We start from the raw sequence: 22,187 nt of genomic DNA, 5'->3' as shown, positions 1-22,187 counted from the left end.
TAGGGTTTGGGGACCAGCAATTTGAAAGGGCTACAAACTTGTAAAACAGTATTATTCATGGGGGCAGAATGTTCATCAGCGTGACCTAGTACTAAATACATTCATTACAGGCATTTCTATTCTGCACAATTTGCCACACAGCACTGGTTTCAGAAGGGGGAAAAAAAAAGACAATGGCTTATAAAATGCTTTTGAATGCCTAAAAAGAGGGAGAGTTCACGCTGAGACTCCTCTGCTTTCTTTTTTGCAAAGAACCTTCTTAGTGACTTTAGCTGAGCTCTGCTGAGAGTAAGAAAAGTGGAAAAATCAGAAAATTACTTTATATATATATATGTACATATATATATGTTTCTGGGGGGCAAAATAGAAACTGGGAGGAAATAAATGGAAAAAAGCGACAGTGTGAAACAGCAAATATGTAAGTGGATGGAGACAGCTGAGGAATAATGCAGCAGGTAGGAAAAAGCAGCAAGAATGGAGCCACAATGATAACTTAAAAGGAGTTGCAGAGCAGAAAGAACATCATAAATAATCATATTTTCAAATAAGAATAGCATATCAGTTTCTGTGACCTGGATAGAGCACAGCCTCCTGTGATATTTCCAGCATTTTGATGCACACAAAATGCAATTTTCAGCTCAGGCATTTTATTTGTCAGTGTAAACAAGCTTTTGGGTTCTTAAAAATACATATCTGAAAAGTATTTTCATAAATAATGCATATATTATAAAAATTTGACTTGTAAATGATTGAGTCCAAGTCCCCCCCAATATCATTGTGAAGACTCACCACGTATAGACAGGACTTTGGGGTAGAAATTGGCAAGCTAAAGCATGAAATATCTTTTACCTAAGGTAAATAGGATTTTTTGAAGTGCAGGACAAAGAAATTCCATAAAGAATTTTGTCCAAACTCAGGAGAGGAATGACAGAAGGTAGAATTATATTGTTAATTAGTTCCAAATTCTGAGGTGTTCCTTTAAATCTTGCTAATTAAGAGAAATCAAGAGTGCATGATAGCCCTTTTCTTATCTTCAAAGAATAAAGATGAAAGAAAACAGAAAATGAAACCTCTTCCCTTGTTCTGTTCTTTAACACAGAGCCCCAAGAAAATCTGCTGGTGAACAGAGGAAGAGAAAGACCCAAGGATTTGCCGAGGGGGAGGGGAAGGGGCGGTCTGCGAGGCATAATTAGAAGCAAGTTTTCAAATTTTATTAAATTCCTCCACCAACAAAATGCATTTAGAGGTATTTTAAGTTAAACCAGCACTTAAGGACGATGAAAAGCAAGACGATTGCATGTTTGTGGCAGAAGAAAGGGCAATTAAGAAAACAAGAACAATCTAAAGTGCCATCTAAATAAAGGCGACCAGAAGTTGATTTAAAGTTTTTCTTCTGTAATTTGTCTCCCCTTTGTCGTGGCACGCTCAGAGAAAGTGAATGCATTAGATTGAAAGGAGGGAGGGAGGAAGGAAGGGAGGGAAGAGCTCAGGAAGGGCGCCCACCTCCCAGCCCCTCGCCGGGTCCCCTCTCCCGCGCGCCCCGGCCCCGCCTTCCTCCTCCCGGGCTCCTCCATCCCTGCCCGGCTCCCACCCTCGGCTCGCGCCCTCCCTCGCTTTGGTGACTCCATCGGCTTTTGATTTGGAAGTTCCCTGATTGGCTGGAAGCGATTCAACACACGCCGGGCAAGAGCTTTGTCTGAGTTGAAGTGAAGTTGTACAGATTTTCGACTGGAGTCAGCAATCACGGGTGTTTAGTCTGCAGCCGAGCAGAGAAAGGGAGAAAGAACCGCTCAGGGAAGAGACACTGCAGACTGCGCGGGCACCCTGCAATAGATGGATTCCGACTCCACAAGGGGGACCGCGACGCCGAGGTGACACTCTTCTGCCTGAAGAGAGAGGACAAACGGCCGAGCGAATGCAAGCACTGGACTCCCTGCCGAAATCTGGAAGTCGTGACACGGTGTGTATAAAACAAAAGTTTGCGAGCTATTAATTGCTGTGCGGGGTTATTAAGAGACGCTTTCAAGTTTCAAGTACCAAATGTCGCTTAGCTTTAAGTTGCCAAAGGAAGTTGAGGGGATTGCTTTGCCGTTTTAACTTGCTCTGTGAGGGAAATCTCAGAAACTGACCAATGCACCAAATGAATACTAAAATGCACTTTACATTTGCTTTTGCACTCCTGATCATGTCTCTCAACCGCGGTGTACTGGGCAAGAATTTGAAATACAGGATTTATGAGGAACAGAGGGTTGGATCGGTAATTGCAAGACTATCAGAGGATGTGGCTGATGTTTTATTGAAGCTCCCTAATCCTTCTGCTGTTCGTTTTCGAGCCATGCAAAGGGGGAATTCTCCTCTCCTGGTAGTAAATGAGAATACCGGGGAAATCAGCATAGGAGCTACAATCGACCGTGAGCAACTATGCCAGAAAAACTTGAACTGTTCCATAGAGTTTGATGTGATCACTCTACCCACAGAGCATCTGCAGCTCTTCCATATTGAAGTTGAAGTGCTGGATATTAATGACAATTCTCCCCAGTTTTCGAGATCTCTCATACCTATTGAGATATCTGAGAGCGCCGCAGTTGGGACTCGCATTCCCCTGGACAGTGCATTTGATCCAGATGTGGGGGAAAATGCCCTCCACACCTACTCCCTCTCTGCCAATGATTTTTTTAACATTGAGGTTCGGACCAGGACCGATGGAGCCAAGTATGCAGAACTCATAGTGGTCAGAGAGTTGGATCGGGAGCTGAAGTCCAGCTACGAGCTCCAGCTCACTGCCTCAGACATGGGAGTGCCTCAGAGGTCTGGTTCCTCCATACTGAAAATAAGCATTTCAGACTCCAATGACAACAGCCCTGCTTTTGAGCAGCAGTCTTATGTAATACAACTCTTGGAAAACTCCCCCGTGGGCACTTTGCTCCTGGATCTGAATGCCACTGATCCAGATGAGGGCGCTAATGGGAAGATCGTATATTCTTTCAGCAGTCATGTGTCTCCCAAAATTATAGAGACTTTCAAAATTGATTCAGAAAGAGGACATTTGACTCTTTTCAAGCAAGTGGATTATGAAATCACCAAATCCTATGAGATCGATGTTCAAGCTCAAGATTTGGGTCCAAATTCAATCCCAGCTCATTGCAAAATTATAATTAAGGTCGTAGATGTTAATGATAATAAACCTGAAATTAACCTAAACCTCATGTCACCTGGCAAAGAAGAAATATCTTATATTTTTGAAGGAGATCCTATTGAAACATTTGTTGCTTTGGTCAGGGTTCAAGACAAAGATTCTGGGTTGAATGGAGAAGTAGTCTGTAAGCTTCATGGACATGGTCATTTTAAACTTCAAAAGACTTATGAAAACAATTATTTAATCTTGACCAATGCCACACTGGATAGAGAAAAGAGATCTGAATATAGTTTGACTGTAATCGCCGAGGATAAGGGGACACCTAGTCTCTCTACAGTCAAACATTTTACTGTTCAAATCAATGATATAAATGACAATCCGCCACGCTTCCAGAGAAGCCGATATGAATTTGTAATCTCAGAGAATAACTCGCCAGGGGCATTTATCACCACTGTTACAGCCACAGATCCTGATCTTGGAGAAAATGGGCAAGTGACGTATACCATTTTGGAGAGTTTTATCCTGGGAAGTTCCATCACTACGTATGTAACCATTGACCCATCAAATGGCGCCATCTATGCCCTCAGAATCTTTGATCATGAAGAAGTGAGTCAGATCACTTTTGTGGTGGAAGCAAGAGATGGAGGGAGTCCGAAGCAACTCGTAAGCAATACCACAGTTGTGCTCACCATTATTGATGAAAATGACAATGTTCCTGTGGTTATAGCACCTGCACTTCACAATAATACTGCAGAGATCTCCATCCCCAAAGGAGCTGAAAGTGGCTTTCATGTCACAAGAATAAGGGCGATTGACAGGGACTCTGGTGTGAATGCTGAACTCAGCTGCTCCATAGTAGCAGGTAATGAGGAGGGTATCTTTGTAATTGATCCACGATCATGTGACATCCATACCAATGTGAGCATGGAATCTGTTCCCTACACAGAATGGGAGCTCTCAGTCATCATCCAGGACAAAGGCAATCCTCAGCTGCATACCAAAGTCCTTCTGAAGTGCATGATCTTTGAATATGCAGAATCAGTGACGAGTACAGCAATGACCTCAGTCAGTCAGGCATCCCTGGATGTCTCCATGATTATAATTATTTCCTTAGGAGCAATTTGTGCAGTACTGTTGGTTATTATGGTGCTATTTGCAACTAGGTGTAACCGAGAAAAGAAAGACACTAGATCCTACAACTGCAGAGTAGCAGAATCAACTTACCAGCACCACCCAAAAAGACCATCCAGGCAGATTCACAAAGGGGACATCACATTGGTGCCTACCATCAATGGCACTCTGCCCATCAGATCTCATCACAGATCATCTCCATCTTCATCTCCTACCTTAGAAAGAGGGCAGATGGGCAGTCGCCAGAGTCACAACAGTCACCAGTCACTCAACAGTTTGGTGACAATCTCATCGAACCATGTGCCGGAGAATTTCTCATTAGAACTCACCCACGCCACTCCTGCTGTTGAGGTAAGATCATAAACTGCATAGATTCACTGATAGTGTCAGGTGTTACTGTTCAGAAGTTGCATATGTATCAGTTCTTAAATGTCTTCATTAATAAGTAACAATATGCAAATTAAGCAGGATTCAAGCTATATGTGTACATGTAGCAAATACACACGTCTTAGCACACTGCTTTCAGTTTTTCTTAAATAATTTATTTGCACATAATATGCATGATATTGAAAAATAAGCATGAAGCACATAAGGGACTATCTACTTATAGACCCTCACTTCCCAGGTTAAGATGCAGCACCGCCAAAAGTTAAAGGGACTTAGTTTATTGTCATTGTTACAGTCTCTACTGAAAAAATAAAAAACTGAGGCCTCCGGCATCCCATCTCAGAGAATGTTTCAGTTAGCCAACTTTGCAAATTTTTGGATATTATTTTAACTAGATGTTTTTACAATACATTTTACAGCATTTTTTAGATATCTTTGCAAATGACCACATTGCAAGGAAATCAATCAGTTATTTAAAAGGAATCCTTTGAAAAAAAAAATCAGTTGTATTATTTGATCATCCAAATCTCCCTGGGTTGTATTTCAGTTATATTTGGTGACTAGCTGCACAGCCTGCCACGATCCAGCATATGCAAATCTTAAAATGGAGATAACATGTTACATGACTTGTATAAAATAACAAGGAACTGTTTTTCTTTGCTTAAAGCCTGTGAGTACTTGGAGGTTTTTTCCAGGAATCAGTTCTGTGTATTTGGTTTCCAGCAGGTCTCCCAGCTTCTTTCCATGCTTCACCAAGGGCAATATCAGCCAAGGCCAAGTTTTCGAGGAAACAAATACTCCAGGAGTTATAGGTATGCATTATCCCTGTGTTACCTGTTATGTCTCAGATAACATAAATGCTGAAGAGTAAAAACCATATTTTCTGTGATTGATGTTTCTAGATATGCCCTTCAAGACATGGACAAATTTAGCTTGAAAGACAGTGGCCGGGGTGACAGTGAAGCAGGAGACAGTGATTATGATTTGGGGCGAGACTCTCCAATAGACAGGCTGCTGGGTGAGGGATTCAGTGACCTGTTTCTCACAGATGGAAGAATTCCAGCAGGTAAGAGAGTAATGACAGATAACTCTTTATTTCTAGGTCTACTCTAATACCAGTAAAAGAACATTTCTCCAGTGCTTCTATTTCTTCTTTATTTGTCCTTTGCATGAAGGTATCTGTATCTGCATACTACCAGCAATGAACAGAATTGACACACTTTTAAATTATCTTCTTAAAATTCATAGTGAGCAGTTGGGAGAGAAGCAGTGAACGTGCGAGCTTAATAAAACAAGAAAGAAGGGGTGGGAGGGAAGAATAGAAAACCAGGCCACTTCCCTCCTCTTTCTACTCCATCCAGTGAGCCTTAGGATACTCTTGAGCAACTCTTTATAAAATTACTGGGTGGTTGTTTTTATTCAGTCTGTTTTGGTGCATAGTGGTGAACTGGACTGTAATTTGTAAGATGCATTTCCTGTGATGGGAACCAACTCACAAAATCAGAGACTAAAATACACCAGAAAGGGTACACTTTAAGCACTAAAAATAAGAGAAAGAATGCATTTTGTAGGTGGTAAGCATAGAATTTCTTGCTACCTTTCATTTTATGTCTGTACTGTGATGTCTGAGGACAGGGATCCAGAGCGCACAGCTAGGTGGGGGAGATCCTGTTAGGTTTTGAACCACATTTTCCTCAGTTTCCCTTCTCTCTAATTGTACTAGAGAAACTGAAACAAATGAGTAAATGCTGACTACATCATTGTAGCAATTCTATTCCTAAAGGCTACAATGTTAAATTGATTTGCAGGACCATAGGAGTGTTCTTTCAGCTATATCCCTAACTTCTTTGAAGGTTGAGCAAATGACTGCCATTTGATAGATGAAAGAAAGGTAGAACAGCATTCCATGGCTCATCTTGGTTCTGCCTAACATATTTTCCAAATACAGATAAATCAGGGAGTGCAGAAAATAAACACAGCTTTTATAAGTTGTAGAAGTCATGGTGGCAGGATTCCAGAGCAGCAGAGGCAGTAGGAATGGTTATCAGCCATGCCCCAGGGATGACTCTGGGCCTAGGCTCAGCACTCCAGGCTTACTGGAGTTCTTAACCGGCATTTCCTGCACTGACACCGGTATTATTTGTAGTGGTGGTGGCTACAGGATGTTCGTATCTTTTTTTTTTTTTTTTTCAAATTTGAAAACCAAACCTCACAAAGGTTAGAAAATGAATCCTCTATCAGGCATTTTATACATGGTAGATGGGAGATTTGAACCAATCTCCACCCTCCTAAACACTACCCTAGCACATATATAGAGTAACAGTTCTTTCTCTCTTAATAAACTATTTGTTTTATATCCTAAGGACTTCCTAGCCTCCCTGTTACTGCTAAATGTCGCTTATTTATGTTGTTTAGCAATGGGGGGCGGAGGCATTGCTATCAGGATGAATATACAGAAAGAAAGGCCTATGTTTGCCCAGTTATCCGTGTTTTTAAAAAATTAACAGACTCCATAGACCAATTTGAGAGAGAAATCTCTGACTAGATATGGCCTTAGAAACCTTACTAAAAAACAATCAGTTTTATTATTCTTACTTGGGTAATGAAGGAGCTGACTGAGTTTCCATGACTTGTGATATATAATTCTCACAGAACCCCACCCTTGAAAAACATAAGTAATACTATCTCAAAAAAAATACACAATGTGCATAATATCAATATTGTATCAATATCGAAAGAGTAAAATTTGTATGAAGTTATTCATTAAAATTTAAATTTTTCATCAGAGTACAATGAAGAAGAAACTGCCCCTAGATAGATAACCTTGTCATTTGTGGGACAAAATTATACTTTTTAAATTCTAAAAGCATATAATTCTAATGACTAATCATAAGTCTACTTTTTATTTTCCATTTTTTATATATATATTTTTTTTATTTTTGGTGCCAGGGATTGAATCCAGAGCCTCATGCATGCTAAGCACATGGTCCTCCACTTAGCTACATGTCCAACCCATATATGTACTTTTTTCTTTTTCTTTTTTTAATTTCATGAAGAGGTGAAGACTCCTATTTTATTCTTTCCTCTGTTTTCAAATCTACCACCTCTATATATTCATGGTAGAAGAGTTATGTACCAAGTGAATAATAATGATAAATGTTAAGGATTAAAACATTGGACAATAAATAGGCAAGGACTCTAGAAAAAACAGTGTGTCTTGTTTAGTGAGTGACTTTGAGCTCCATCCATGTCACATTTGTTTTCAAAATGAGGAGTCACCATGAATCATTCCACTAACTTGTAGACAAACCTTTAAAAAAACATTCCATAGTTATACAATCACACAATCCAGGAATATAATCAGAACCCTTTGGTTAGTGCATGACGTTGTTTTATAGCAGATCATATTATAAAAGATACATTTTCACCTCACTAGCAACCTGTCTTGGTATGGTGTATGGTGTTAGCTCTTCTGGAGGCACAGAGCTCCAGGAAGTCACTCAAGGTCCACCTGGGGAGTATATTCACATTTGGCCAGCATAGATGGCAATGTGCAAATTGAGTACCTAAGATGGTTTCCCTTAATTACGTGAACCATTTTGATTATTCCGCTTATTATTCATCCTAACAACCTCCAGAGGCACATTAAGGTATAGAATTTGTCCAGTGTAAATGTGAATTCCTGGGAAATAGTCTAAGAAGAGAAAAATGTAAGTCCACATCTGAATGTCATTAGCAGAGTTCAGGACCGTTTTCTCTAAAGCATGTATATTTTTAGGACTTAAGTATCTTATTCCAACTGTTCTTCTGCATTAGCCTGTGAACAAATATAGATTATGTTATGCTGCATTGCTTGCCAAAAGGGAGGGTCATTCCTGGTCACTCATTGTTTTAGTTCCCACACAAATACACTGCACTCTGAGCATTTTTGTGTGTTGGCTCATGTTTGTCAACTATTTTCTTTCTTATTCATTCAACTTTGAACTATAATACTAAGCATATGTCTACAAAATCTCCCTTTTCCCAATGTATTTTGCTGTGCCAGGATGATGATTTTCTTTCTTTTGATACTCCTTCTTCATTGAGTCCACTCTGCTTTTTATCATCTGTCATCTGTGAGAACTCACTTCAAGCATTCTTCTCCACTTCGCTCTGTTTTCCTGGTAGGGTGTCCAAGCTCTGTTCTGAACTTTCTTTCCAAGGCTGGCTTATTGTACCAGTGTAGGAGCTGATACTCCTCTCTAGTGGCTCCTCCCATTGTCAAATCTGTATTTCATACAGCTTAACCAACCTTTTCAGAGCATTTTAATTTCCTTTTTTTTTCTTTTCTTTTTTTTTTTTTTTGGCTTGAAATCAATACCTGATTCTTGTTGCTCAGCAACACTGAAAAAAACTATCTTGGTACTCGAAGGCCAGTGACATTCATTCCTAGCCTCGTAACTCTCAATTCCGCCATTTCAGTACCTTTTGCAACAGGCAGAGGCACCTCTTCCCACGGTACTCGGATCCTGTGCTCATGTTGCCCTTCCTTCGTGACAACCTGGCTCTCCTTCACTTGGACACTGTATCTGTTTTTCATTCCTCAAAGTTTACTTCAGGCTGCTTGTTCCTAAAGACATCCACTTCCACTTCTACCTTTTCTCCTTTCTTGGCATGTCTTCAGCATCTTCTAGTTTGACACTTCAAGCTTTTATGACCTCATTTGCTACCCTTGACTTAAAACTAGATCTTAAGCCTTTTGAGGGCAGGGTGCTCTTCATGTATTTATCTACTATTCTTAGTAGATAAATGATTGATCACCCAGGCACTAATGGCTTGATAGAAGCTTGGCATGTTTTGTTTTTGTGTTTTCCTTCCCACCTTTACAATAGGGTGCAGTGACAAAATCCATAGTCATGTGGTGGTAAAGAAGAACCTCTTTTTCCACCCTGCCCCATCCCCTGAGGAAACTTAACCACTTGGCCAGCTTTCAAGAAGTAACAGAACAATTAGATACTTGCCAGTGAATTCTGATCCCTGGAATGTGGAATGGAACCTTTGTAGCTGAATTATGTCTACACTGAGAATCTTTTCCAACAGTTGAGTCTCCAGGAAAAGATGGAGAATATCAATGAAATTGCAAGAAACACTCTCTTCTGCATCCCTTCTCCTCCTCTTCCTCCTTATTCTCTCTTTCTTTTCCTCTCTCTCTTTATTATTTTTGCTATCTTTATATTAGTCATTCTTCTTCACTTTTTATATTAATTTTCATTTTGAAGAGTTGATTTATTTATAATTAAAAGTCCATTTATTTATTGTGGTGGAGTTATAAATAGCATTCACTGTTGAAAGAGAATTCCTATGATCAAAATAATTTTTGAGTGTGAACTCTAAGTTTGTGTTAATCACCCAGGTTTTGTTTTGTTTTGTTTTTGTATTTTATTGCTGGTTACACATTCATTGATTGTGTTCAGATCTCTAGGAAACTTGATCATGTTCAGGATTCTTAGAAGCTTATGTAACCCCCCCCCCCCCCACTCCATCATTAAACTTTAAAACCAAACAAAACCAATCAAGCAATCAAAGGAGTCCTTCCCAAGCCTAAAGCCACAGAGTTAAAGGCCGGGAAAACAAATGAAGAGATGTCAGCAGGTCTGGTCTCCTTCCTTTTGACAGGATGTGAATCAGACAGTGTGTACAGGTTCCATTTCCATTTTCAGAAACCCAAGGAATTAAAGAGAAAAAAAAGCATTACCTCTATGCTAGTCATTTCACTGATGAGAAAACCTCACTGCTATGTAAGGTTTCCAGTTACTTTCAACTCGCTTTGCAGCTGACCACATCAAATCATCCTTTGGTACATATTTACAAGTAGTAATCAAGGTACCTAAGTCTGAGGAAATCAAGGTACCTAAGTCTGCTGTGATTCTTCAGTCACCCTTGCTTATTTGAATTTAATGGGTCTAAATATAAAGTGACATAATGCTGATCCACGCGTGTCCCCTGGCACGTGCTGTTTGTATGCGCACTTCTCTGCAGTTCCCCACACTGCAATGTACATCTGTTGTATTTCCAGCCTTCTTAGCCTCCCAGCTATTTCCCTCACAACACTTGCTCTCATTTTTGTTTCTCCAGTTTTCCCCTTTTCCATGAATAATTGAGGTCCAGGGGGTGTTTAGGAACAGAATTATCTTGAAGGTTCCAGGGATGAAGAAGAGTGATTCCCTCATCTTTAGATGAAGACCATTATTTTTCTTTTCCTGAAACTCAAACTTGCTTTCTTTACTTTTCATCAGAAAGCACATAGTGAATGTATATTCTGTGCAGATAATTCACCTGGTGGTGGGGAGACCACAGCCTGCACAGTGGATGGCTTCCGTCCCTGCCATGGGGACTGGTCTTCCTCAAAAGCCATCCCTTTAGCAGTAAAGTTGGGAGGAAGAGAAATCTTTCTGAAGTAGCTAGATCTATAAATGTGGCTCTGAATAAACCGGTATGGCTAATATCAATCCAATTTTCTTTCAAATTTAAGGGAATCTAAGCATTGTCCAAAATTGTGTTCTAACATGAAATCATGATTCTGAAAAGACCTCACTTCTGAAACAAATGGATGGTTTCTGGAGTATAATTTCCATCACTGCTTTTCCTATCTTTCATGTGATTTAGTTATTGTATTTGCCAAATTTGGAGGTCTTTTCTCCTCTTATTTTTCTGTTTTTCTCATGTCTGTTGTTTACGCTGAGTGTGGCCACTTATATTCCCAGAGGGCATCAGGGTGTCTACAAGAACCGAGTAGCGGAGTTTTCATATTCTTTGACTTTGTGACTTTTCCATGCATTTGACTATTAGTATATTTTGAAGCTTTAAAAAAAAAATTCATAACAGGGTAACTGCAGATGACAATAGTTAAGGATAATTCTCACTACTATCTTAAGTAATAAGTCAATAAATAAATTATAAAATCTTTGAGAGAGGTTAACAAGGATAATTACCTGATAGCCAATTATATTTTCAGTGATTCTGTTCAAGCTAAAGCAGGTCAGATAAACCTCAATATCAAGAAAGTTATCAGTGAAGGATCATCTGGTAGTATTCTAAAGTTAAGGATTTCACCTTCAAAGTTGACTTTTTAATTTTTTTTTTTTTTTTTTTTTTTTTTTTTTTAGTTGTAGATGGACACAATACCTTTATTTTATTTACTTATTTGTATGTGGTGCTGAGGATCGACCTTAGTGCCTCACACATACCAGGCAAGCGCTACACCACTGAGCCACAATCCCAGCCCTTAAAGCTGACTCTTTAAAATCATGTCCAGCTTGTATTTCCATGAACTAAAACATGGAAACATCTTAGATGTTTTCCAGTCATTTTCATGTATAAATTATCCATTCATTGCTCATTATTTAAGTAGAGAATATTCCTGAGAAGTATGAGCGATAACCCCCATTTCCTCATTCAATAAGGGAGAAAAAAATATATATAGGTATATATACACACCAGCTGTTATGACTTATGGAGGTCTATAAAAATTGTATTCAAATTAAAACCCTAACTGTGGTCCAGCTAATGTATCTCAGAGCAGGTAGTTTAAACCTCTCTCATTATATCTAAATTAAAAAAAAAAAAAAAAAAAAAAAAAAAAAAAAAAAAAACATTGCGTTTTCCCACCATTTGGAGCATGCTCCCTCTAGTAACCAACCCTCCATGCTTTTCCTCGAGTGCAGCGATGAGGCTGTGCACGGAGGAGTGCAGAGTCCTGGGCCACTCGGACCAGTGCTGGATGCCGCCGCTGCCCTCGCCTTCGTCGGACTACAGGAGCAACATGTTCATCCCTGGGGAGGAGTTCCCCTCGCAGCCGCAGCAGCAGCATCCCCAGAGCCTGGAGGACGACCCCCAGGCCGCAGAGGCCGGCGAGAAGAAGAGCTTCTCCACCTTCGGGAAGGACTCCCCAAACGACAAGGACACGGGGGACACCAGCACGTCCTCCCTGCTCTCGGAAATGAGCAGCGTGTTCCAGCGCCTCCTGCCCCCGTCCCTGGACACCTACGCGGAGTGTGGCGAGCTGGATCGCTCCAACTCGCTGGAGCGCCGGAAGGGACCCGCGCCAGCCAAATCCGTGGGTTACCCCGCGGGGGTGGCCGCCTGGGCCGCCAGTACCCACTTCCAGAATCCCGCCAACAACGCGGGGCCCCCGCTGGGAGCTCACTCCAGCGTGCAGCCTTCGTCCAAGTGGCTGCCGGCCATGGAGGAGATCCCTGAAAATTACGAAGAAGATGATTTTGACAATGTGCTCAACCACCTGAACGACGGCAAGCACGAACTCATGGATGCCAGCGAGCTGGTGGCCGAGATTAACAAACTGCTCCAAGACGTGCGCCAGAGCTAGGAGATTTTGGCCAAGCATTTTTTCTTTCCATATATATATATATGGAAAATAGGGGACAGGAAAAGCCCTGAAAGAACTGGCGTTGCCAAATAGTTGCATTTATCATAAATGTGTCTGTGTATATTGAATATTAAATACTGTATTTTCGTATGTACACAATGCAAGTGTGATTATTTTAATCTGTATTTTAAAAATACATTTGTACCTTATATTTATGTGTAATTTAACAAACAAATTTTATTTTTTTACTCCCATGACAAACATGTCTTTCCTAATCATGTAGAAACTAGCCACTGTTTCAATCTGATATACTATTCAACCACAAAGTGTAAAGGTACTGCTTAGATTAGTTAAGCTGGGGTGGAATTATTATGCCCTAGGAACAACCCCACTAATGCATTGCGTAATTCTTAGTTCCATTAAGCTTTCCATCTTTTTTTTTTTTTCAATGCTTTAAAAAATTAAGCGTTGGTAAGCTATTTTATTATTATTATTTTCAGTGCTCTCTGGTAGCTCCTACGGTTCAACTCTCACAGCAAAACTGAAGAAAGAAGTAAAATTTTATTTGAGGACTAGAAAGCATCTGAAGAATATTTATGATACGACTATTTGAAATGAATTTTTTGGATCATGATGTAAACAGGAATAAAGTCAATTGTTTTCTAACCCTCAGGCCCATGCAGAACATCACACTGGCCTGGTCTTAAGAGTATTGTAGTGAATTTATAATTAAGGCAAACAGTGGATTTCATTCCATACTTGTAATATGAGATGCCATCGAAGGAAATGGAATTTGTCCTTTAAATGGATAACAGTATGCATTCTAACAGTGCCAAGTATTAATGGACAAAGTTATGCCAGTGTCCCTCATAGTGTAGTAAATATAATTGATCTATTTTGAAACCGTTCTATTTGCATCTTTCCTTCTCCTCTCACAATACTTGAACATTTTTATCCTTTGCAATTTTTTTTTGCTATAACTATTCACTTTTAGCTTTTGTCTCCAGTGCATGACTTCATATTTTGTTATATTTTTAGTATATGAACATTTATAAAAATCACATTTTTTCTTATTGCAATTTTGTTCTATTTGTTGTGTGACAAATGAGAAGTTCTTTATTTATTGTGCCGTTATCTCTCTGTGTGGAATGCCTTGGTAAGAGAGATCCTTATTATGACTATTATCATTTGTGATCAAGCTTCTATTAATGTTATTTCTGTTCGTACACTATCTTGATTGTACTCTCCAGAAAATTTTACTGTCAGTGAAAATAAAAGGAAAATTAAAGTAAAGCTAAGGAGCTGTCCATAAGTCAGAGTCCTGTTCCTATATATGTGTTGGAAAGGTTTATATGCCCCTTACCCTCTTGAGAAGGTGACCCAGTGCTGGCTTTCAAATAATAGAGAGGAGACATCCAACTGACTTGGCAAACAAGAACAACAGTGGAAATGAATTTGACATCTGTCTTGGGAACGAAATAGTCGATCACATTTCAACTAGTTTAAATAAATGTATTTGGTGGAATGTAAAGATTAAAAAAAGAGAAAGAATAACTATTGAAATATTCAAATCACACACAAACACACACACACACACCCCACACATATGCTTTCTCTGAATATTTTGTATTAAGTTGTAGAAGAAAAAAAGTATCCTCAACAATTTTTCCAACAGGCTAAAATATCCTTCATAGCTTACCAGCAGAGAATTAAAATCCTAAGACGTTTAAGTAACCTAAAAGTGGCTAAAACTAAGACATCTGAATTCTCAAATGAGTACCACATTAAATAGAATGTATTATCTCTTTCAAAAGGCACATTTGCCTTCATTGGAGGGACTGCAATTACAAGTGAAATTTCAGTTTATTTTTCAGTAGATTACACACACAAATGCTAACCACAGTTAAATACATTTTGCCTTTCAACTTCACTTCCTTTCAGTACATACTATCATTAAGGAAAAGACTTTTATAACCTCGTTGCTCTTAATTTAAAGCATGAACAGTAAATGAGGAAACAAAGCCAGAAATAGATATTTTGAATATGTGAAGTAAATAAAATGCAGTATTATATTCAATGAAAAATTGTTGTCTATTTTTTTTTTGGGGGGGGGGTGCTGGGGATCGAACCCAGGGCCTTGTGCTATCTCCCCAGCCCCTGTCTATTGTTTTTATACCATTCCATGTCACCAAGTCCTTGCTTTTCCGGTCTTTTTTTTAAATTATTACTTCCTCTGTCCACCATTTAGAGAAATATTAATGTAGGATTTTAGTTTTCATTCATATTCCTTTTACTAGTCATATGTATACACACATACACATATGTACATATTATATATATATATATTTTTTTTTTTTTTGGATCATGGATTGAACTAGGGGTACTGAACCACTGAGTCACATCCCTAGCCCTCTCTCTCTCTCTCTGTCTACATATATATATATATTTTTTTTTTTTTTTTTTTTTTTAATTTTGAGACAGGGTCTTGCTAAGTTGCTTAGGGCCTCACTAAGTTGCTGAGGCTGACTTTGAACTTGGGATCCTTCTGCTTCAGCCTCATAAACTGCTGGGATTACAGGCATTGGGGAGTACAGGCGTGTGCCACCACACCTGATTACTAGTAATATTTTAGGAAAAGCAGTTATGTCTGAATTTACCACAGCAGTTGAACCTTTCAGGTTTATGTCTCCTCTTTTTTGATATCATACCTCTCTTCAGACTGAAACAAACAAAAAAGCAATTGAAGGTTCCTTTCTCCACTCATTATTCCTTAATCCCTTTGGCCTCACTGGATTCTTTTAAATGTCCTTCAGTGATAATCATCTATTGAAGGAATTATCTTCCATAAATGTAATTCAACATTACATCTGTTGCTTACAAACCCTCTTTTAAATGCTTGTTTATAGAATGATTAGAATTAGCTGTCTTCAAATTATTAAAGTTATTAACATTATTATTCACTTATCATTCATTTCTTTCTTAGTGTTAAACAGATGGGGCTTGAAACTTTGTTAATCATTGAAATTCTTCTCTTTTCATGTGCATATCAAATTTACCCTTTACTGTTAGGTAAATATTAAGGCAAAGTCTGGGTGAGTTTTCATATTGGAGGCACTGATTTGATCACATTTATGAAAATCATCTCAGTGTCCTTGTTCTGTTTGTTTAGTACTAATGTCCTAAAATACTCTGAGTTTTATTATTGACGTGTTATAATTCAAAGAAGCCCCCAAAGTCAAGCAATTTTACAATAAATTATTTACATGGGAGGAAAGTACATTATCTGATATGGCCACTTTCAATCCTGTGTAATCTCATATTTGGACATTCATTTATTTTTTATGTAATTTCCCCTTGTATTTTATAAATTGGTATTCCCTTTCAAAAAAAAAAAAAACCAATTCAGGGCTGTTGAAAATGTTTTTATATTTCCATTCAATTCGGGATATTTTGTTAATGTTTCATCACATCATTGACAATTAAGGAGAGTGAATTCTGAATAAGCAATATATAAAATAAAAATCAAATCATGTGAAGTCTTAAAGATTTATGACAAGTTTCAAAAACAATTTGAAAAGTGTGGGTATTTCAAAAGAGTTAGCATTTTTGAACTTCTTAATTGCAGGTTAAACTCATAAAACAAAACTTCCCTTAGGTTTGCAAGTTGTCTTATGTTGTGAAAGTTACCAAGAAAATTGTTATCATTTATAATGCATTAGGATTTCTCTAACTGTGATTGATAGAAATAATTATATGTGCTTACATAAGTTAAAGTTTTAATTTGATAAATTAGGCTATTTGGGTCACTGAAGAATCAGTTTAGCTAAATACCTAGAACAAAAACTTTTTTTCTGAAATAACTGAATATCTATAGCACTACACTGTGATTAAAAACTTTATTGCCAAACTGTATTTCATTTATCTGTGTAACTGGAGTCATAGTCAAGTATATATATTCTTAATACTGGAACAAAGATGGATTGCTAATATAGTCTAAACAACAACAACAACAAAATACTGCACAGACACTGTATAACAGATGTGAAAGTAGTGTATATTCCTCATTAATTTATTACATTTTTATTATATGCTTGCTTATACAGCTTGAGGAGCTGTTAAAAAAATTTATGAGAAGCTGGCATCACAAAAATTGCTACCAAAATTTACATACTTTCTGACTTTTTAAAATTGCAACAACACATCCTACTTTGGCATTTTAAAATAATAGTTTTCTATTTCCTTTTATGACTTCTAAAAGATGCTCTTAATTCTTGCAGTTTTCTCAGATTTTATCTCTTCAATTTATTTATTTAATGGTACTCATCCTTGATAATTTATTCTACTGTCCCCATTTATAGCACCTCTCTCCAAATTTTCACATGTATACAGTTTCTCATATAATCACCTAGGTTTTTATCAACATTCTTGGTGTCTTTTCATTGTTACTGATATAATAGGGATCATATTTTTGATATATAAAGCTATTACTTTTGATTCTCAATAAAGCTTGCTCTTCTGATTCATTAATTTAATGGAAGGATAAACTTATACAATGAAGAAAGAACAAAGGGGTCATTTTTTCTTTGTCCCAAATTTTAAATTAAATGGTTTAAGTGCCTAAAAGCACCAGCATAGAAAACTGTGCTTATGTAGGGAGGGAACCAAGGTTTATTTATTTATTTATTTTTCCCTAAATACACAACACTTTTCTATATGTATGAAAGGTTGGACTGGAAAAGGTAAGCTTGGAATTTGACTATAAGCTGATGTTAAGTGCAGGCACAAAAATAGAATATTAAGTAAGAAAGGCCCCTCGCCAAGGGAGAAAAAATAGCTACTTGTTGAGAATATAAAGCCCTGGAGATGAATAAATTAAGAAGGGCAAAATATCAGATGTTAGTGTCTTCTTTATTCCCACTGCCAATGATCTTCATGAAGCTATAGGACAAAGGTTGGGGTCATGGTCCCCCTTCCCTGACCTTCCTCACAGGAGCACAGGGTGGGAAGGTAATGTTGAGGTGCTTGTACCTCGGGGAAGCAGGTCACCTCCTCAGTGCCTTTGGATGGTTGGATGGCCTGTGTCTAAATGGGGGAGGGGGTCAATAATACAAACCCTACTACCATTCAGAGTGCTTTTATCTAAATGAGGGCAGGCTTTCTAAAAGCCTTAGGTACATTCTTGTTTTATTAAAAGGTACATTCTGCAGCTTAAAATAGCTAACCACAAGATATTCCAAGCAAAAACAACCCAGAACTTTCCTATGGAAGAAGATCTTTGTGTTAGACAGTGTTTTCGGTTCTAAATTATCTACACAACTTCCAGTAAATCTTGTTAAATGTGAAGAAATCAATCTGAAATATGTAGCTAAGAATATGTTATGAATTCTAACCAGACAAATGTTTTGCCAGTTCCTACCTTGCGACTTGGATCTCTCCTGCAAACTTGTCCTGGAGGCTGTTTTATTCAGCTTTAGAATCCCCGTGACCAAAACACCCTACCAGAACAACTGAGAGGAGGCAAATTTATTCGGGGCTCATGGTTTCAGAGGTCTCAGTTGACAAATGACTGACTCCATTGCTTTGGGCCTAAGGTGAGGCAGAACATCAAGCAGGGGAGGGCATGTTGGCAGAAGGGACTCAGCTTCTAGCTGGTCAGAAAGCAGAGGAGGAAAGAGGCCTAGGGAAGATGCACTCTTCCAGGGCCCATCCCCAGTGACCTACCTCCCCCAGCCATTCCCCACCTGCCTAGAGTTACCGCCCAGTCACTCCATTCAAACTAGAAGGGGTTGATTAGGTTATAGTTCTTATAATCTAAGCATTTTGCCTCTGAATTTTCCTGCACTGATGCCGGAGATTTTGGGGGACATCTCATGTTCAAACCATAACACTGTCAGTGTGGGTTTTGCCAGCTTCCTCTGCAGACCCGTGGGGATTGCCAGGAGGGTTTGGGGAGGGGCAAATACCCAAGGGGCCCACCTGGTGATGAGCTAAGGGTCTGTTGCTATAGGAGATGGCGATAGACTCTGGCTGTCATGCACACTCTATCCTTCCCTTCTTTTTCCCTCAGACTCCGTCCTCACCTTCTCCTGGGCTGGGATCTGCATAGAGGATCAGCACCTGGTCATTCGGGTGCTCAACACATAATCACTGCACTTATCCATGTCAGACTCTGTGCTTGGAGTTGGACAGACACTGTTGAGCAAATCAGACCAAAGAGAGGATGACCAATAAGCCCAGAGCACCAGGCTGTGATGGTCAGTGCAGGATGGGCCGCACACACCCTGCTCTGCAGGTGGACAGGCTCCAGCCGGAGCGGTGAGCAGCAGGAGGATAGGGACAAGGCCAGAGGCCCTGATTTGCTTACCAACACCATCCTTCCCACCCCAGGGTCCCAAAGAGTCCCTGGCCCATTATTGATTTTAAAGACGTGAATGATTTTATACTGCTTCTTATAGGTTAAAGGCTGAAAAACCACTGCGTTATTATCATTAATAGTGTCATTTTGCTATGTAAGGGCTCATTAGCTCAGGCATGGCGGCAGATATAGAGAATTCAATGATAAGATTCTTCCCCCTCTGAGATCATGCCAAATACTCATTTGAAAGGACAAAATTATATAAAAAGGAGAAAACATGGTCCATATTGGTATTAGTGTAGGAAGGGTAACAGTTGTAAAAAAAAAAATAGTAAACTTAAAATGAATAAGTTTTCAAATATAGAAGAAATTTTTTTTTTTTCCCGCACACCAACTAGTGCTAAGGGAAGATACAGATCCTGAGGGAGCCACCCTCCTTTAAGAGATCATTTGGGGACCAGTCTCCCGGAGACTGAACCACCTTTAACTCATAATTTGGGAGGGATCTCATTTCCAGCCAGACACAAAGGAAATGATGGAGATGTATGCTTGAAGGGTCATTAGGGACCAGTCCTGAGAATGTCATGTCTTCTCCACTGAGAGTTTATTGACTGGGAACAATGGCCACACACGGAAGTTATGAAATGCTGGCTGCTAAAGTTTGGTGAGCAGCATTGATTGCACAACACCATTGACAACATTTTTAGAAGGTCTCATGGCCTCACATCCAGATGTCACTGTGAGTCATTCATATAATGCCTGCTGCAATTATCAGTTCACTTTTCTAAGTTCCATTCTAGAATATGGGAATGTTGATAGAAGGGGGAGTATATTTTTATTTTCTATTTATTCTTGTGTCTCCAGAGACAACTACACCTTTGACTTTCCAAAGGCATTCAGTGTATGAGTAAATAAGCAAATATGACAAAAAAAAAGAATAGCATTTAAGTTCTATTCACATCCTACACAGCCATTTCTGATTTCCCAGAGGTGGAGGGGCAGGGGCAGAAGTTGGAGTTCCACAGGGCAAATGTTGGTTAATCTAGTAATTATCAGAATCAACATTAAAAAATAAATAAATTTGATAGATCATTCTATACCAAATTCTGACAGATATCCTAGAAGTGATTCCTCAGCTGTGTGGGGGAGAAATTGGAGGGTAGAGATCACCTGCAGAGTAGTAGAGGGAGGAGAATTTCTAAGGTTAGGACAGGTTCTCTTTCCTGATTAGGAATGGCATGTTACTTTGGTCAAAATTCATAAAAATGTAGATTTAACCTCTGTGAATTTTATTATATGTAAGTTATACCTCAAAAAAAATTTTAAATGAAAAATCAAAAAATAGGACTATTATAAAAATAGGACAAATTACAACAGAGATAGAGGAAAAGAGAGAGAGAGAAGAATATGAGGCCTTCTTACTGAATCAAATCAATTTCACTGTAATTCAACAATAAGTCAGTTCAGACAAAGTAGCCAGGGAGATGTTCTCTGCCGTGCTGTGTTGGCACAGATTCGGTTCTGCAACCTAGTTTCCTGTCTTTCTCTTAAAACTGCAGGCTGCTTAGGGAAGAGAGCATCTACTTAGATCCAATGGATGCCACCTCTGTACCATCAGTAGTGACAAAGGTCATGTTGCTGAAGACATTGTCAGGACATGCATGACCAAACTTCACTTAAGCCTTCCCACATTTAGGAGAAGTCTTGAATTTTGATTTTGTTTTGTTTTGACAGAAACCCGGATTAGTTCCTATAACACAGAGGAGAAATCTACTTGTTTTTCCAGGTACATGATTCTGTGGGAAATCAGGTACACCAACCTGCCCCCCCAATATATATGTATAAACAATATGTGCAAAAGAGACAGAGACAGAACGCATGCACAGACAGAATTTTTACTAAGTGCTCTGAAAGTATTTTTGAAGTATTTCCTGACAATTCAATAGAAGACGTACCCAGAACTATCACATGAAGATTTCGAAAAGCAATAACATTGTCGTTCTACAATTATGATAATGAAACAGGGAGAAAAGCTGTCCAAATATGCAGCAGCCTCCAGTCTGTGAATTTAGACACCATGCATTTGGCACCTGCTGGATGCTACAATGTTGGAAAATAGTTGTAGAATGAAGGAACAGAGATGTCACTCAAATGTGATTGCAGAAAACTTGCTCTTCAATGTACACATCACTGTAGAAAGTCCACAAGTTGCATTAGCTCTTTTATAAAAACTAACAAGTAAGTAAAGAAAGGGAAAAAAGCAAAAGCAAAACAACCAATTAAGAGCACAATCTGCCCTCCCAAGTCCCTCTTGTTATTGTAATGTATCGGGTCTGCAGAAAAGCATTGACATGCATATATCAAATTACTACCCAGATGAAGAAGTGCATAATCCAAAGGGTTTAGGGAATAATTGGAAAGGTGGAAAGATCTCAAATCTCCATTGATTTAACATTCTGAATTTCTAAGAAAATAGCTAAATTTCAAACCACTTATTGATGTTAGTTTGGGTGGTAGTTTAGACTATGATTCAGAATCATTTATTTTATTTTTTGCCAGGCAATTTTTCTTAAATAAATTGCAATTTTCATTCTAAGTGTCTTTCAATTTTCCTTTTGTTGCTAACATTCCTTCAAAAGTTAATCACTCCTTAGGATATCATATCCTGAATATCATCCCCTTCATGAGAGGAAAATTTGATTTAATCATATCTCTCATGACTCTTCACACTTTTCTCTGTTTATTTGGTTCTAATTCAGGCAAAAACTGCTGCTGATAAATGGTTTCTTTAAGTTGTATTTTATATATTTTTG

At 38.7% G+C, this 22,187-nt stretch overlaps 1 protein-coding gene across 2 annotated transcripts; it reads left to right on the top strand.

The window, feature by feature from the left end:
- Positions 1-1,739: 1,739 nt before the first annotated feature.
- Positions 1,740-15,086, top strand: Pcdh18 (protocadherin 18). Of its 2 annotated transcripts, none has more exons than XM_047567483.1 (4): positions 1,740-4,618; positions 5,381-5,466; positions 5,557-5,720; positions 12,358-15,086. In XM_047567483.1, the coding sequence occupies exons 1-4, from the start codon at positions 2,132-2,134 to the stop codon at positions 13,017-13,019; spliced, it is 3,399 nt and encodes a 1,132-aa protein (XP_047423439.1). In that variant the 5' UTR covers positions 1,740-2,131; the 3' UTR covers positions 13,020-15,086. The 2 variants fall into 2 exon arrangements, with proteins under 2 accessions (XP_047423439.1, XP_047423438.1); XM_047567482.1 differs by having other exon boundaries at positions 5,378-5,466.
- Positions 15,087-22,187: the final 7,101 nt, after the last annotated feature.

Source organism: Sciurus carolinensis, chromosome 10, assembly GCF_902686445.1.
Source record: "Sciurus carolinensis chromosome 10, mSciCar1.2, whole genome shotgun sequence".
In the NCBI taxonomy this organism is placed as follows: domain Eukaryota; kingdom Metazoa; phylum Chordata; class Mammalia; order Rodentia; family Sciuridae; genus Sciurus; species Sciurus carolinensis.
This window is presented reverse-complemented; position numbering and strand designations above follow the sequence as displayed.

What these genes read in the sequence shown, in the direction of transcription:
- Pcdh18 (XM_047567482.1), top strand. Translation starts at nt 2,132, where the DNA reads ATGCACCAAATGAATACTAAAATGCACTTTACATTTGCTTTTGCACTC. An exon ending in AAATACTCCAGGAGTTATAG is followed by an intron (nt 5,467 to 5,556) that starts GTATGCATTATC and finishes TGATGTTTCTAG; the next exon opens with ATATGCCCTTCAAGACATGG. An exon ending in AGATGGAAGAATTCCAGCAG is followed by an intron (nt 5,721 to 12,357) that starts GTAAGAGAGTAA and finishes CCTCGAGTGCAG; the next exon opens with CGATGAGGCTGTGCACGGAG.